Source organism: Zootermopsis nevadensis, unplaced genomic scaffold (genome assembly GCF_977971745.1).
Source record: "Zootermopsis nevadensis isolate Lab colony 2312 unplaced genomic scaffold, Znev_1.0 Znev_ptg000010l, whole genome shotgun sequence".
Classification (NCBI taxonomy): domain Eukaryota; kingdom Metazoa; phylum Arthropoda; class Insecta; order Blattodea; family Termopsidae; genus Zootermopsis; species Zootermopsis nevadensis.
Window position 1 is genome coordinate 4,458,577 of NW_028259142.1, and position 18,078 is coordinate 4,476,654.

The 18,078-nt window shown below is 35.1% G+C and overlaps 1 protein-coding gene across 2 annotated transcripts in view; it reads right to left on the reverse strand.

Moving 5' to 3' along the window:
- Positions 1 to 17,949, reverse strand: part of dikar (CECR2 histone acetyl-lysine reader dikar) — a 25,538-nt gene extending 7,589 nt beyond the window's left edge. Inside the window, exons 1-12 of one of the 2 annotated variants that reach the window (XM_087346269.1) lie at positions 16,158 to 17,949; positions 15,494 to 15,582; positions 14,868 to 15,029; positions 13,743 to 13,874; positions 12,139 to 12,249; positions 11,182 to 11,447; positions 9,489 to 9,626; positions 8,509 to 8,769; positions 4,175 to 4,437; positions 2,455 to 2,668; positions 1,265 to 1,547; positions 515 to 706 (exon numbers count right to left, since the gene is read on the reverse strand). In XM_087346269.1, the coding sequence (XP_087202395.1) occupies positions 515 to 706; positions 1,265 to 1,547; positions 2,455 to 2,668; positions 4,175 to 4,437; positions 8,509 to 8,769; positions 9,489 to 9,626; positions 11,182 to 11,447; positions 12,139 to 12,249; positions 13,743 to 13,874; positions 14,868 to 15,029; positions 15,494 to 15,582; positions 16,158 to 16,164 (2,118 nt within the window). In that variant the 5' untranslated portion in view covers positions 16,165 to 17,949. Of the gene's footprint in view, positions 1 to 514; positions 707 to 1,264; positions 1,548 to 2,454; positions 2,669 to 4,174; positions 4,438 to 8,508; positions 8,770 to 9,488; positions 9,627 to 11,181; positions 11,451 to 12,138; positions 12,250 to 13,742; positions 13,875 to 14,867; positions 15,030 to 15,493; positions 15,583 to 16,157 lie in introns of both variants that reach the window. The other variant, XM_022083286.2, reaches the window with a different exon arrangement.
- Between the last annotated feature and the right edge of the window lie 129 nt (positions 17,950 to 18,078).

The following is an 18,078-nucleotide window of genomic DNA, read 5'->3' on the forward strand; positions in this document are numbered from 1 at the left end:
AAGAAAGATTATACAGTGAATGAACTACAGAGAGGACAACCTATACTGGTAAAAACACGCTAGTGTTTCGAGCCACCTATGGAAAAATACCTTCACACTGCTTCTTGTCCTTCTCCCTTATGTCTAAAGAGTTAGGAATTAAAGTTTGAAGGTTTCTGACGATAGTATGTTACACTGTGTTAAATTCTTCTTTTGGACACCGTTCATTACATTTTGGAAACTGGTCTACTTTTGTCTTCAGGTAAACGGAGAACAGAACAAAACAATCTGTTGGGTCCCCAGGTTTAGCTTGCCTCAAACCTGGTCCAAGTTTGACAGACTGACTTGCGGGGGCAGTAAAAGGCTTTTTACATATGATTGCCAGGTTATGACATGTGCCATTAGATCATAAGCTATTAAAGCGATTTGAATTGGCTGATTATTACACAATTCCACAAAGCCTTTTAACAGTACGGGTTATATAACACTAAGCCGTGAAGATGATCATAAATTGCAAGTACATAATGATTCTCACCTTGCCATCTTTGTTGCTGCGGGATGATGTTCTAGATGGAGGCCGGTCTAATTTAAGACTGCGCCGATACTCACTTTCTATACGGGATCCTACCACTTCATATTCTTCAGCGCCAATGAGATGTGAAGGTGAATTACTTGCTGATGAGAATTCAGAAAAGCGTGGGGTATCATCCAACCACTTGTTGATATCCTGTGATCCAAACATGTACATTATTACAGTACTACATTAACAATCAAATTAGATTGATGAACACATTTTAAAACAAGACTAACATTAAAAATATTAAGACAAAAGGCAGTGAAATTTTTTAAATACATTTAATTTCTTACACTTTTCAATTCTATACCCTGAATTTTCCTTTTTCATCGTCAATATATTTTATCTTAATAGTTATCTGACTTCCAAAAGACCATCAATTAAATAAAATCATATTTAAGTTATGAACCTCCATTTCATTTCAATGTATGATCTTTACTTCCACCTTACTGAGCTATCAATTCACTGAGTGCTGACTCTTCCTTATCCCTTCATATATTACTATTAATAACAGTAAAATTTAATAAAATTTTCTTACAGAGTTATATAAATTTTTATGTAAGAAATCATTTATGATAGTCTGTGGATAATGTGTGGTTCAATATCAGGCTTGATCTGCTAACTCTGATAATTTAGGAATTAGTCAGTCAGTTAGCCTTTTACCAAAGTAAAATTTTGTAACTATTCTGAAAGGAACAAAGTCAACTGTACCTTTAGTGTCTGTTCAGTAGCTAGCTCCAGTGCTTCTATTTCTGCCACATTCTTGATAACACCAGTCTTCTTCCTGCGTTTCGTACCGTTATGACTGTGAGGCCTCTTCGGTTCAGTAGCATCATCCTTAGTACTGCTTCCGTCAGTGTCCACACTACCTTCCCCCAGGTGATCTATCTTATCTTCCTGGTCCTTCTCCCTTGTTACTGCAGCTGGCATGTCCTCTCTCTCTTCTGCAGTACTGGACTGCAGTGTGTGTTCACTCTCGGGACTGGGAGCATTCCTGGAATCAACAATTGGTAAACTGCCAATATACGTACCTTTAAATAAGTTCCTCTGTTCATATCAGTTTTCCTAAATATTTTTGATATGGGAGCAAACCAGAATATATTTTAATATTATCTTTCAAACTTTATTATATTTTCATTCATTTAATTTTTTTAATATGCCTTACAGTTTGTAGAAAAAATTAAGAGATTAACGACATTTAAGAAAAATAGCAATACAATGAAGTGACAGACAAAATATTACATTTCAAAATGACTATTTTGAGAATCACAGTATTTAAAAGATATTAAAATACCATGAAAATTACAGAGACAGCAAAAGTTTAGCATGATGACAGCAGTACAGGCTGATGCAGGGACAAAACAGAGCTGAAGATCTCAATGTGATATCCATACTTCGTAAAAAATTGTTAGGTATGTAGAATTCAAACTGTCATGCAACATTTAAACTCATGTAGCAGTGCCCCAATTAAGAAACACTGGTCTATCCAGTCTCTTATTCTGAGGTGAACATTTACAAATGCTTGAAAATACAGAGCTCATAAAAATATATAGGTGCAAGTGAGATGAATGGGCACTTTAGTATATTACATGAGAAACTCTGCAATTTATATAGATCTCCTAGTATTGATACGATAATAAAATCAAGTAGGCACTATATACTGGACACGTAGCTTGAAGAGAGGACACAAAGACATGCTCACAGAATTCTGGTGGGGAATCTTTGAAGACAGAAATTTCTGGAAAAATAAGATCTCATGGACACATATTGTAAGAGTTAGAGTTGGACAAAACAGATTTCAGTATTGTGTCCAATGGTCAGATTTTGCATCAGCAGTGTCAAAACTTTGAATTCTCGTGAAATATGTCTATTAGTCTTCAATAGGATGAAAATTAATTTACCTATTGATATGTGATGATTGGCGTGATTTTTCTCTCTTCCTACGAGCACGATGATGTTTATGCCTGTGTCCCTGCGTTTCTGTTCGACTCTCTGAGGATGCTCCCGTTGGAAATTCAACAGCCACTTCTTCATCTGATGATGGATCCGACTCTAGATAACGTTCAACAGCCATCTGAAAGGCTTCCTGGAGATTTCCTACCATCTCGGTATACTCTGTCAAGAAAGACATAATTTTCATCTTTGCTTTACAACAAATTAAATTAAATAAAATTAAAGCACTTCCATGTAAACCTAAATGTATACTAAATATATTAATATACTGAAACATTCAACCACAAAGAAGATTACAAGAGACAGAAAAAACAAAAAAAGCCCATCCATTCCTGATTCAGAAGTCTATTTAGTGATGTCCAAAACATGTTAATAACAATAAAGCACTCTAAATGCAAAAAACAAACAAATAAAGAATTAAACTGAAGTAAATACATATAATTCAAAACAAATACAAAATTTTAGTCAAAAAATTTGAAGAGACTATTCATTAGACCTAGGCACAGACTGGAGGATAATAGTAAAAATATCTTCAAATATGGGATTTAATGAACAACAAACATTTCATATAAAGACCTACATGCATTTCTGCACAAGGAAGTAAACTTGAAACCATGCAGGGGGAATCTGAAGACAGACAGGTGCAGAAAACCGCACCCATGCAAAGGCCACTGACCCCAGACAGCTCTAATACTATTCAAAAAGATCAAAGGTCACTTTTGACAAAACAAATAAACTTCAATAAATAATAACTTACTTACAAGACAGTATTCATGAATTTGCATGAACAGAGAAACACAAAAGAAATGTGTGCATATATTCAATAATTTGTTAAAAATTATGTATATATGTTGGCAGTATCTTTCCAACTATTCTGCCCCTATCAACTACACAGTAGTTAAAGAAAGTAAAAATGGCTTACATGCCATCAAAAATGTAAGATTATAATATTTCAACAATAACAACAATAATAATATATTCCCCAAGTGGCTTTGAGATGGTAAATTAATTTTCAGTTTCACAAGCTGGATGTGGCATACTTTTTAAAGCCCAGTAGATTTATCACTGATGCAATGTAACATCATTTTCACTGACATAAACTACATAAATTCGGCAATCATCACTGTGAAACAGGTGTAGTTAATTTTAAGACAGGTTTCAACTTACTAAAACTCATTTCATTTCCTTTTGTAAATCCTTATGCTGCAACATAAATCTTTAATTAAATGTCTGTGCATTTACCTTATACAGCAATATCAAGTTCAGTCCACATCAAAGAATAATGTTCTCCCTTCAGCTGCGACATTTGACTTTGCTGTCTAAGCTACAAAACACATTCTTGTTGGTCTGTAATGTAATGTGAAGAGTTTAAAGCTGTACATAAACATCACAGGGATTTCTATGCTCGTGACGATTTCATGTTCTGAAAGCAAGTTTGATACCTGTAGCACCGTTTCTCAATTTTAAACACTTATACGATTGCATAAAGTGTTTTTTAAATATAATAGTGATTACTTGCTTGGTCTATCAGAGTTTTTTTTAAATTTTATTCATGTACATAATAACCAGACCATCAAATTGAGTTCAGATTTTTACCATAAAATGACACTCCTTTAGGAAAGCAGCATAAGGGTTAAACGAAAGTAATTACATGTATACTAGGTTTACCATTGCCAGTTCCATTGTACTGGCGACAGTTGTCTACTATGAGCTGGAAGTCAGCCTTGAAGTCAGCAAATGTCAGATATTCTCCATCATCCAGTTTATCTTCCATACGTTGAAGATCCATGGGCTGACGGATAATTGAGTAATATCGCGGAGCGTAGTCCTCATCTACAGGGTCCGCAAATGGCCACGCATCATCATGGTTCTTGATGTGTTCCAAGATCTTGTACATTCCAGTCTGCAGATCCTCTTCTGTCTGCTTGAATCTGGAAGAAATTACCTTCTTTGTAACCGTGTCTTGCATAATACTAATTAAATTGCAGAACATACGAACCACAAATGAGATTTCAGGTTCTCGGAGCAGTCAGTATGAAAATGACTGTCTTCTGTGATATTGTGCCCGGCAGTCTGGTACAAACTGACCAGCATTTCAGAGGTACTTACTGCTTCCATCATTGCCCTGATGATACCTTGACTTCCAAAGGTCTATTCAGGATATTAAACTAAGCACTAACTCTAACATGTTCTTCTGGGTTCTAACACCATCTGGACTTGTAGGTACATAATAACATAAGACCCAAATATGGAAGTAAAATGTTCCTCTGAGATATTAGTATCTACCTACAAGCACACATAGTGGGTCCAAAAGACCACATTAACATCTTCATGAAGAATGAGAACCTCAAACCTCTCGAGAATTTTCACCAAAATTAATGAAATACAATCCCAATCTGAAAATTCAAGACTCATTATATTCTGAGGTAAAGTTCTTGCTGTTTAAGTAAACACCACATAAGGCAGACATCAGGGGGAGTGGAGGTACAGCTCCATGCATTCTTAACCTCAGCACTGGATGGAGATGAATGATGGTTTCATGCCCTGGGTGCTTTACCCTGGAGGAAAAAACCCCCAGAACCCACTGGACAAGATGATGGATGGGCCCTAGAGCTGGTCTGGATGTTGTGATGAAGAGAAAAATCTTGTCTTGCTGGGAATCAAGTTTTCTTTTCTCATCGCTCCACATCAGAAGCTGAAGTGCTGTATTCTATTGATGCCTCATAATTATTAGTTTCTTCATTGCATACAATAACAGTTTATTTAAGATTGTCATCAAATTAATATGCAACACTGAATAAATCTCCATGTTGCCTTCCACGATCACAACACATCTTTCATCAAGTTCATTTTATTAATTAACACAATTACCTTAAATACTTTTTGGAATGAATGAAACAAAGTATGTACAAATATTCACCATCAGCACTAATACAGTATACTGTACTTTAAATCAGTTCCAATAATCACTGTAAATCATTACTGTGCATTCACAAATTAAACAACATTTGGCAACAATAAGGTACCTCAGCATTCCAATATAGGAGTATTTCTAAAGTCAGTGTTCCACTTCAAGCATCATTCCTCTTTGCATGAATAGTAGCAAAGTCATTAGACTGCATCATCATTAATGTTATGCACTACAGAATTCATAACAAATCACAGCTTCAAAAAATAGAAAGCCAAATAAACTGCATGCAAGTGTGGATGTAATGGTAAAGAAAATGTAGTTATTACTTTTCTAGATTGCCTTCTGGGTTGTGACAAACATGGAGTCTTGTATGCAATTACCAACATTTCAAAGGAAAATGCTACCACAGCTGAGAAATGGAATTACTATATAGGCAGAGGGAAGAATGGGCCAAGGAGAGCAAAGAAAACTGATCAATTTTCCAGTCACTTTACCATAGTTCTGAAAGACCACACATAATTAAATTACCTACACCTGCTCATGTTAGGGACAGCAATGCTACTAATACTAAAAACACAGAATACAATGTTCTACCAGTGACATAAATATTTCTTTTAATATTCAGCAGGATTGCCGGATTTTCCCTTGTTCACAGTTAAGAGATCACCTTTTTTTTATGAAGTACTTAACTAGGGCAAAATCCTTATAAATCAGGTAAATATAGTATTATAAATCACAAAACTGACAACCAGTGATTTTAAAAACTATAAAGTAGGAACAAAGAGCTAGGTTAACTTCAAAGCAAATTAGATTAATAAGGGAAAAAGGATTCATGAAAGCGTTACCATCTCTGAAGTGATGCACACTTTTAAACACAACATGGACTGGTACAACCCCTTTTGAGGAGCAGGGTTTTGTAATGATGCAACAGATAGGATATGTAACAAAATTATATGTAACATTTATTGTTAAAACTGTGTTACAAAAAAGTGTACGTAGATCTGTAATTTACAATATATGTTCAGAATATATTGCAAATTAAGAAAAGACAAATTCCTTGTGATATTTATAATATCTAAGCTAACAGCAATATTTTGTTGAATATCTTCACAAGCACGTTATGGATGAAGAATGTTTCTGCTATACTCCAATAGCAACAGTACAACAAGACCGGTCTTTTAAAAAGTTTATTCATGGTCATTATATGGTCACTGATGTTCCATAATGTTAGGATTTGGTGCTTGGTCACAAGGGTCAAAGTGCACTTCTAGGCAAATCATAACTTCAGAGCACTGCAAGTATTCATTTCACATGGTAATTATGATAAATAACCACCACCATCATCATCATCATCATCATCTATTACAGAGACTGGGCCTATTGGCCCGTTCCGGGACAGTTGCTAAAGGCAACTTGTCCTTATTAGTCTTGTGAGGTGCATTTGGAGTGACAAGCCCAGTGCCTTTGCACAATTTATATTCAATCCTGATTTTGACTGCCAGAGTCATCTAGCAATGAATCAGGAGAGACTCGGGTGAGAAATGGCCGCTGAATTTTGCTCACGAAACATCTCGTGTCATGCTCGTAAGGTCCTTTCACATGCCATAAATCTACGACATGGGACCGCCAGCTTTACTTCCCCTCCGAAAGAAGTTGTGCTACGAGATAAATAACCAATGGCGGGAAAATTGGACATACGATTTAAAAACTCTCAAGAGTTAAAATACTGAAATTATATTACAAATTTTTATGTGACTAACAAACATTTTTAACATATTCATGAGAATAGATTTCAAAACCAAGTAACTGATAAATTTGCATAGTGCACTAAATTATAGATCATTGTCCTTCAATTAGGTTGCTGAAGCACTACTACAGGTCAGTTTGTAACCTAAAATATGGGACTTATTCTTATGTCTTCAAGGTATTACTGTCACATATCAAGCATAATTGGTTGGTTTCTACTATATCTCAAGTATTAAAATAAAACTCACTGCAGAAGTCTGAATTACAAGTTATAAATTATGCATTTTTTAATATTAAATACTGCATTCTGTGTTATATGAACAATAACAGCATATTTCTGACTTGAATGCTTCATCTATAATAAAAAAAGCAGAAATGCAATGATTAATGCATCCTCCTTAATTATAATCTCAGAATTTTGCCCAAAAGGAATGAAGGACAAAAACAGACTTTGTCTTCAAAGAATGTTACTTACCATGACAAAACAGTTGTAATGCAATGGTAGTGGCATTTGTACATGTTACTGTTGCAATTTTAAGGCTTACAGAGAAAACAACTTATAATAGTTGAACAAATTTTGTTTCACAAGAAAACAGAAAGCTATTACAATGACAAAGAAGTGAGAGGATGTGAAACACATTCTTCACAAACTTCCAATTTATATGTAAATACTACTGCAACTTTAAATGGGCACAGGTACTGGCTGCTATCATCCCATCACAAATTATATTTGGTTATTCCATTAGAATAATGGTTATAAAACACAAATAATATCTTTAACATATTATTTGCAACACTGAAAATATTAATATATAATACCACTTTTAAATTACTGTCACAATACTGTATGTACCAGGACATTATTGTGATGATGGTTTAATGATAAAATGAAAACTGGTGTAATAAAATTTCAGCATAACACAGTAAAATCCGGTCAATGGTAAAAAGAAGTTCTGTTTAATATATTTTAAAGTGTTATTTAGAATGTGTTTAACCCTTCCTGAGCAAACCCTGTACTGGTACCACTAAATGTCTTTCAAAATTAAAAACTTGTTTCTTCATGTTTTGAATGATAAAGTAAATATTCCAACATGAAGAAGCAAATTATGATGAATTTCAGAACATTATACACATAACTGTAAACTTGGTACAAATTTCTATCAGTATATCACACGTCCTTCAAGGTCACTGATAAATCCTGTAAACTGAAAACTTGGTTTAAATTTCTATCAGTATATCACACTTTGTCCTTCAAGGTCATTGATAAATCCAATGAACATGCCACCAAACACAAAGCAGCTCTGTGAGTATGTATCAATAAAAATGGGGAATGTTTTCTACTTACACCTGTGAGCTGCGTAGTTTCTGCTTCAATCCTTGAATCACTATTTGACCAGTAGCAGAAGAGAGTGAGTTATTTGTCTGACGACCAACAAATGTACTTGAACGATTGGACCGGTTGTCGGTGAGAGAGTCAGGAATGCTCCCTGTACTACCACATTCTGAATTTGTGCGGGAAAGTGAACGCCTCAAGGCCCTAGTTGCTCTGTCCTTAACCATCAATGCCCTATTTTCTCTCTTCTTTAGTATTTCCTGCTGTTGTAATCTGTGACAACAAATATGGTAGGAATCTGAATAACAAAAGGCCTCACAAACATATAAGCATATTACAATAGAAACCACAAACACAAACGTAACAAAAATGATATAATGTAAATTAAAATCAAAGTAATTTTTAAAATACTGGCAAACATAAGCCAGGAGTGTACAATTACACTGAGACAGAATGTGATACATGTCTGGGAAGTACCTCATTCAAACCTTGGCCAAGTTACTGGCAGTCACTACTTAGATTTTACATGGTTTTCCTTATTCTCCTTGAGTGAACTGCAGGCTAATGCCTGCAAACAGGCCATAACTCTCTCCTTCCAAATCCTTCTATACTCACCATTTATGTTCATCTTCACATTTCATCCAGGCCTATATAACCTCTGGAGTTTAAACAGCAGTATTAAATAACCAATACTCCACACATTATCACACCTTTGCACTGACTGCTGTCTACACTCACCCTTCATAAAAACACCCCCAGAATATGGATCTCAGAGTTTCTCTGAACACAGTATAGAAGAGAGAAAAATTATAATCTCCATGCCAGCGACCAGATTACAAGTACTCAGTTGACAGCAGATCCACTCACGGGGCTACCACAATTATTTCACTGAGACATAATCTCCACCTTCTTACAGCATGCACTCATCTCAGAGTTACTTTTACTTCCTGTAAACAGAGGTTTAAACAATGGACTGAAGCTGACTGTCCTACCTTTGTTTCTTCACACTCTCCTGTTGTAGTCTCTCATCCTCTTCTCTCTGAAGAATTTTCTCCTCTTCTTCTTTCTGTTGTTTGAGCTTTTCCAAGCGGCTTGACTGTCTACGAGGCTGATATTCCAGCAATCGCTTTCTGCACGTCATACACGAGTACAATATATAAAAAACTAATTTTAATACTACAGATAGAAGACCTTAATATTTATAGTATTACTTGAAATATCCCAGCTATTCAGTTCACAAAACTGTTATCCATTAGAACCTTATAATCTCTGAATATCAAACATTCTACCACACTCTGCACAGTTTTAAAATGTCTAAAATTATAGACAGTAATTTATATTATTTCTAACCTTTTACAATTAAGGTATTCTGTCTGAAAGTTTATTGAAATCAATATAACTGATGTGATAAAATCATACAAACTAATTTGAAAAAGTATGACTACAATTTGGTTAATCACTGAAAATGTGTGAGTGGACAAAATGCTCACACATTTCTAATACATTTGACCTGAAACCTGCAAAGTCACAGTTAAATAACATATGCAATGAATCAGCTTTGAAATAAAAAATTAAAAATAATTAAGGGAAGGAATCAACATACATGTGTATGATACCCATAAAAATATAAGCACATCTGTGCCTTATATCAGCTACACAACCTGCCCAATGTACACAGTCATAATTTTATCCCAGTTTTTAAATCAAGAAATACAGTTCCATAACATTGTATATTTCAGAGCTGAGTGAAAACTAACAAAATTCTACGGTATTTTTTAAATCTCCGACAAAATACAATGAATTTATATCTAGGTCCAGCTCTGTCAATGCAAATATTATTGTCAAGTTATGCAAAATAATATGAAAGGTGTTCTCCAACAGAGTACTCATATTAACCTTCATGTAAAGAAGGCATCAAAATCGAATTCATTCAACAATTTTTAATGTGGTCACCCCATTACAAAATTTCACTGACAACCATCTAACAGGTATTATTATTTTATTTAGTGTTCTGTCTGACGACAGGTCCATATGGGACCTGTTCATATACGTTCTTGGCAGATGATCCAGAAGTGGTTTGCCATTGCCTTCTTCTGTGTGTGAATGGAGTAATTGTTGGGATGCCACGGAGAAACCGGGGAAGCCCCCGGAGGAAAACTCCATGTTGCCTAGACCACGGCCTTGCCCAACACAAGTTATAAATTCGGGCACCGCCGGGAATCGAACCCGAGACCCCAGGATTACAAGGCCAGCGTTCTAACCGCTAGACCACTGTGGCGGTCATCTAACAGGTACAAAGATAAAATATGCAGATGGCCATAAAGACTGATAAGATGCACACAATATGTATTCATTTATGTACATCATGCAAAACAAGCAAAACAAAGGCACTGAAAAAGAATCAAGATACATAATCTGTGTTCCTGTCTGAAGTCTAATAATCTCATTGCTAACTTGGTAACTGCCCTAAAAATCTATTAAAATTATATAACAAAAATAATGGGCTTCATCAAATTTTTTATACGACTGAAAAACGCAGAATCCACAATGACTTACAATTGGTGACCAATGATGGAAAAATATGAACATGTAACACTCCCTCCTTACAAATTATTTCGAAGGGGCAAGAGTAATGGAATAATTACAACACAATCACAGAACAACAGATGTCCATAAACAATTCACCTTTGTAAGCGTTCTTTTTCAGCAAAAAGACGTGGGATCTCAGGAAGAAAGTCTTCTGCCAGAGTATGAAATAATGCTCGTTCATTTTTCGATGTAGAGTCCCTAAAACCCTCGGTGATCTTGTCCCAGTCCTGTTCAGAAAAGCACACCACTTGCCAGATACCTGACCCTTTGTCATCTGATTCAGAATCAAATGGTGGAGATTTGCCTCGTTTCTTACGGCGTTTTTCTTCCTTCCTTCTATGACGTTTCTCCTTTGCTTTCTTCTTCTGAAATTAAACACAATTTTTAAAAAGGGTGTTGCTTCATTAATATGGCATTATCTTAAAGACAACACACAGGTAATGAACACAAAACCTACAACATATTTTAAACAGCATCATATGATGAAGGCAGTAAGCACCTCTGAAACATCTTTTAATTTCCACAAGACTACACATCTCAGAGGACTGATCTTCATTGTCAACAGCACTTTAAAAGAAAGGTTGCCAGCAAAATGAGAATCTCTAAAATTTCATATGCATAAAAAACTTTAAATAAATCTGTGTATCAACTGAAATGTATTTACATAACCATCTAATGACACATGAGAATGCTCATAAATTGTAAGTCAAGAAATATGAACATGGGCATGGACTAATTCATGGTACCATAACTCAAATGTTAATTGACAGCTTTATATGGCTGTCAAGTCTTTATAAAACGAGTATTTCAAGGTTTTTAGAAAAGATAAGAAAAACGTCAATCAAATATAAAGTTTAAAAATATGAAAAATGGCCTGAGAAATCCTAAAATTTGTCCAATGTAAGCCAGAATCTTCAAAAATGTTGAACTAAAGACCATTCTATTGGTCAGATGTCAGATTTGAATCACAAAGACCTCTAACTGAGGTGAAACACACACAGAGATATATGTATATATACACACACACACACACACATACAAAGCAAAACTTACGACTTTTGGATAATCCTCTCTATACAGACGTGTGCCGTAGAAATACCAATAGGCTGAGTTGTTTTCATCATATCCTAGAGGCTCAACTCGCAAACTATCAGATTCCAAGTTCTGAAATAAAACTTGCAACTCATGAACTACCCAATTCCAAGTTCTAAAACAGCAAGTCACTAAGTTTCAATCCTGCATTTCAAATATAAATTTCATGACTTAGTACTCTTATGAGTAAACACATAAAAAGTAACACTTCATTATGTATGCATTGTGAGTTCATTTTGAAAGGTATAATTAACTGCAAGGTCTGTTATGCCTCCAAGTAATGTTTGTATTTAATTCAATGACATACTGTCTGATTTTATCTACTCGTAGTACCTATGTAGAAGAAATTAAAAAAGACTGTAGAAAAGAAAGAAACAAAAAATGGATGAAATATAAAATTATTTCAAATATTTAAAAGTAAATGCCCCAAAACTATACAGTAAGTAAATCACTGTGTCCTTCTTTCATCTGTCACAGTCATTAAGATGACATCTAAGCAGTCAGTACATCACTGGGTTGAAGTTTACAACAAATTTATAGTATTAAACCTGTAATATGAATCACTACCAATAACAATATAGAGACTGAGCTGGAACAAACACAAGGCAACAGAAAACAACATGGAAGAGGCAAAAGAGGTTTATGAAATTAATTTAAAATTAGAAATTCCATACAGTAAGTCCATGAATGTCATGTCAGTGTATAAGGGAGTCAGCTTTTAAATAACTGATATTTGTTTTTAATTTTAAGGGGGGTGGTGAACATTACTTTTGCACTACGCCTTGGGCACTGAAATATTACCTTCGTTCTGCAACAGACTGAAAAATTCAGTGTGATTAAATGCTGTGAAGAGAGTTTGTGGGAATAACCATGAGGGAGCAGGGCATTTCATACATTCCCAGCACAGTGTCACACTTGTCGACCAACTGAAATTAAAAGTCTTTTCCCCATTTCAATAGTAGTGACATTACAATGCTGCAATGTTTTCACTTCAGGCAGTAGGCAACGGAAATACCATATGGGTTGGAGAACTGTAATAAAGTTTAGCAAGAGGGTTATACATAACTTCATGGTATAACGGTTTTGTTGAAAAGTCGGTGGTTGCTCGACTACTCAAGAAATTTCCCACTTCTATGAAGCATGAAAGTTCATTACCATATGCACAAATAACTGTCACTGGTCCCTATCCTGAGCCAGCGGAATCCAGTCTGTAATTTCACACCTTGAAATGTTTTAAAATTGTCTTTCTATTTATAATTAGGTACCTTCAGCAATCTTTTAACTTCAGGTTTTCTAACAAAAATTCTGCATACATTGCACATCTCTACCATGTGTGCTATGTCATATTCATATCATTTTCCTTGATGTAATTACCCTTACAGTATTAAGCAAAAAACATAAATTATAAATTCTTCATTAATTTTCTGCATCTTTCTGACACCTCTCCTCTGCACTTCCTACTTATCTTTACATTCTAATTTTTTATTGCACTCTATCAGCAAGATATAAACAATATATTTCATTTTCTCTACTTTCACTTCTGGACCAACTGCCTTACTACATACCTTGAGTAAATCCTGTACATCATCTGCATCAAGCCTGAAATCACACAATGCATGCAGAATCTCCACCTTTGTACGTAGGGGAAGGAACTGGAAGTCAATATCTGTGTTGAAAGGATTGTCTCGCCCATATTCCTGAAAGAATGAAATTTCCATGTTATTAATGCTTCAAGAGCATTACATTACAGAATTCCTAATTCCACATACTGAGACTCCTCTTCAGTTGATCTGAGATATCAAAATTCCATTTCCTATACAGTTCATGTTTTTCTGCATACTGGTCATGAGATCTATGTACCAGTGAAGCATTACAGTCACAAGAATTGCCTTAAGTAAATTAAAACTGATTAATCATCTGCAAAAATCTAGGATGCTTGGCATAAAATATTGAAGTCACAAATGACAGCTGTTATAAGTCAGTATAGGTGTGATGGACATGTGTAGGTAATCACGTATAATTATTCATTCATATTCTTAGTTTTGTGCCATCTGTTAAGTGTTTTCATCTACAAAAAATCTATTACTGTTATTCAATTGTCATACTCCCACAGCACAAATTAAGTTTGTGCTTGTGTTCCTTCTTCTATGACACCCATACCAACATCATGAAACTAGACACTTACGCAGCACTTGGTGTGAACTGCAGAAGTATGGAGGACAATGCATTTCAGGCTGCATAACCTGAAATTGTATCTCATAATCAGATTAAAATGGGGTAATAAAAAACTGTCAGCCAATTTATGAATTACAGTCACACAATTTTTAGAAATTAATTCTGTCATTTCCATTTGTTTGGCAATTTAAATTATTTTAAAGGGATATGCATAACCATGCTTAAATCAAGTTAGTTATGTCCAGTTTGTCATAACATGAAATGGTTTCCCAGTTTCAACACATGCAATGTAATTAAAATCATCCTTTTATGTTGTTTTACCATGAGAATATGAATGCATTATATATTGGAAATGGATTGGGATGGTTACTTCTCACTCAGTCATATAATTATTTTTACATAGGTCTCACCATGCAGGACTGAGAAAGGAAATCACTTCCTTTCCGATTAACAGACCTAACACTATGTCTCGAGTCCACATCAACAAGACGTAACACACATCAATTCGTATTCACCTGACATTTTTGCCTGAACAAGCGGCGCAGAAACATCTGGTAATTAAATGTTGAAATGTCATTATTTCCGAGGCACCCACACAACAGCCTCACAATCAACTCTTGAAGAAGGGAACTTCCAGAATCTTCTGCTCCATCAGTCAGAAGGGCCTCTTCCAGTTCCTACAACAGCACACTTGGGAATTGTACAAACTGATAATGTAGCTAGATGGTTTCTCTTAATAACTCAATAATACTGACATGATCACAATGGACATAAACAAGCCTGCACAAATCCTAAGCACAAGGATACCATGGTGCCTAAAATGTTCATGATAGCACCTACAATTTCTGCATTTCATTCTCATGGTTTTGTATCTTTGCATACAACTAAAAATACCAAAGCTTAACAAATTCCAACCACCCACAACTCAAAAACTTGCTTCAAAGAATCCTCTTTCAAGTAACACAATTTCAAATGGATGATAAAAATGTACTTTCCATTGTAAACTTCCCCACAGTTTGAGTAGATTAGCATATTTCATAAGCCTTCATAAAAATAATCAAGCAACTGGACTAACAATAAATCTAAACAAATCACATATTAACCTCCACATATATAACTACAATAAATTTAATTTTCTTACCTCAATATCAAAGTCCAAGAGATTGAATGCTGCTCGAAACAATGAACAGAAATGAGCAATACTTGGTACCTCCCACCATGACTGTATATCTGAAACAAATTAAAAGTTCTTTTTGTTCACAAGTATCAATAAATCCATTACAAGTAAATCATACACCACATTCTGAAAAAAAAATTAAAAAATTCAAATTTTCCAGGATGTATGACATATATTTTGAAATAAACTGATTGGCTATTAATATCCATAAAATATAAAATGGAACATTATGATGAAAAACGGGCTCATTTCTTACACCAACTGAGATGAATTTGTCTGCACATGGAAGTATGTTATAACTAAATGTTGAGAATTAAAAGTTTCTGTTATACTACACTCTAAATTAAATAATATCCATGCTAGGGCTACAACACATGTCCAAAGCATAAAACTGTAATTAATACTAAGCAAACGTATTATCAACTTCAGTAAGAACACAAACTGTACCAAATATATAACCAGTATCTCGCTCTATCAATGTTTCAATGACATTCTAACCTATACGTTAGGCCTAAGGATGCAAGACCCCAATTTCCCCACTTACGGCAACACTTCCACTGAATACTCCCTGCAATTTACGAATATACTTAGCAAGAGTGTCGCTGTCTAAACAAAATCTGATACTTACCATCCATCGATGTCCCGTTTATAGCGCTAAATTATAAATTATTTGTAGTGCAAACACAATATAATCCCTCCCGTGTTTAGCTGTTTTGAATCACCGGAAGTACTCAACGTCTGGGACCTACTGACATGAAGAACAAGTGAAAAACTACCTCCGATTGTTCCTTCTTTCTTTTGTTTGTTGGCGGGTGATGGAATAACAATATGAGGGAAATTCTTGGCAGAAGTAGAGACATTTTGCAAATTACAGCTTTCATGAAGATGCATTTTGCATTTTCCCATTCAGTTATCGTATAATATATTTCATTTTTGTTTAAAGTTGCTCCTCCTTCCGTGTGTAAAAAAAAATCGCTCAATGGGTTTCATTCGTCCTGAAAACGACAGTCATTTGCTGAACTGGCAGCAACTTCCCCAAATAATTCCCATCCTCTTAATCTATGATGCCAAATGCCGTGACTGATTTAGTACGTTTGTACCATTTGCTGACAATCAGGAATTACCAACATAAACGTATTTGCTTCTGGGATCACAAATAGTGCTACGCGAGCCATCTATTAACAAACAACGAATACAAAAATGTGACAATGAAACAGTTTATAAGATGTTTTGCTGACCGCATGCTGGGCTGGCAATGTCTGGGCTTCCTTGGCCAGGAAGGTATGGATGCCTCTGTATTTCCATTACAATAGGCGGGGCTGGAGGCATCTATATACCCAATCTGATAGGCTGACAAGGAGGCCTCTATGAAGCCTTTTCTAGGCTGCAATGAAGGCCTCTCTGTATAGTAATTATACAAGCATCTGGGGAGGCTTGTACATAACCACTGCAATAGGCAGGCATGGAAGCATCTACTTAGCCATTATAACAGACTGAAATAGGGGCATAAGTATAACTATTATAAAAGGTAAACATGAAATGCTCTGTGAAGCCATAATCACAGGTAGGTATGGAAGAGACAAAGTCTCTTTGTACCCATGGAGGCTTCTATACAGCCATCACAACAGGCAAGAATTGTTGTAAATCAACAAAAAGAATGATAAGGGATGAAAATTGCTTTGATAGTCTCAAAAATATTTCTGAAACCCAAAATAATTGTTAAGATAATTCTCCAAATATCAAAGTATTGCCACTTAGTAATTTAAAAAAAAAAATTATCATCATTATAATACAAGTATATAAATAAAAATGACTAAAAGTTACCAGAACAAAAGAAAGTCCATTCCTCATGTACCTAAAAATATGGGAACATCAAAATATTTGTAATAAAAAACACATTAATAACAAATATTGAATATCCAAAATACAGGTTGCAGCTTCATGATACTGAGGACATCATAATAACACTAAGTGAAACTTCAGGTTTTCACAGTGGTGAGTATAAGCATAACCATCTTCTAGGATGTTGCACCATGTACTGTTCAAACTCTTTAGCCCTGCCGGATAAGGTATCGGGAAGAGGACCTGAAATAAGGAAAAGTGGCAGAGCCAATCAGGAAGCCACTTCTTAGATGGTGCACACAACTATTATTTGTATTATTTGTGCTAAAAATATTTAAGACTATAGCCACCTCCATGATGAGAAGCCAGCAACTAATAGCCTGTGCTCTACAATGTGGACAGGATCTGCCCTCAGTGAATCATATTCCCTTTTCGTAATATGAAAAATACTAAAGAAAATCATCATATAGACTTCATAAGCCAAGCACAGCAAAAGAGAATTTGATCGATATTTCATTCTGAAGAGGAGAAATATTTCCTTCTCTTTGCCACCACCCACATCACATGTTCCCACATTCCTTCTAGGGCTAAAGACCTGGGAACTGGACAGTTGTCCTACGGGAACTAACCACCATTTAAGAGGTGACTGCTACCTCCATCACCAATATGACAATCCTAGATGATGCAACATCTGAGAAAATGGTCAT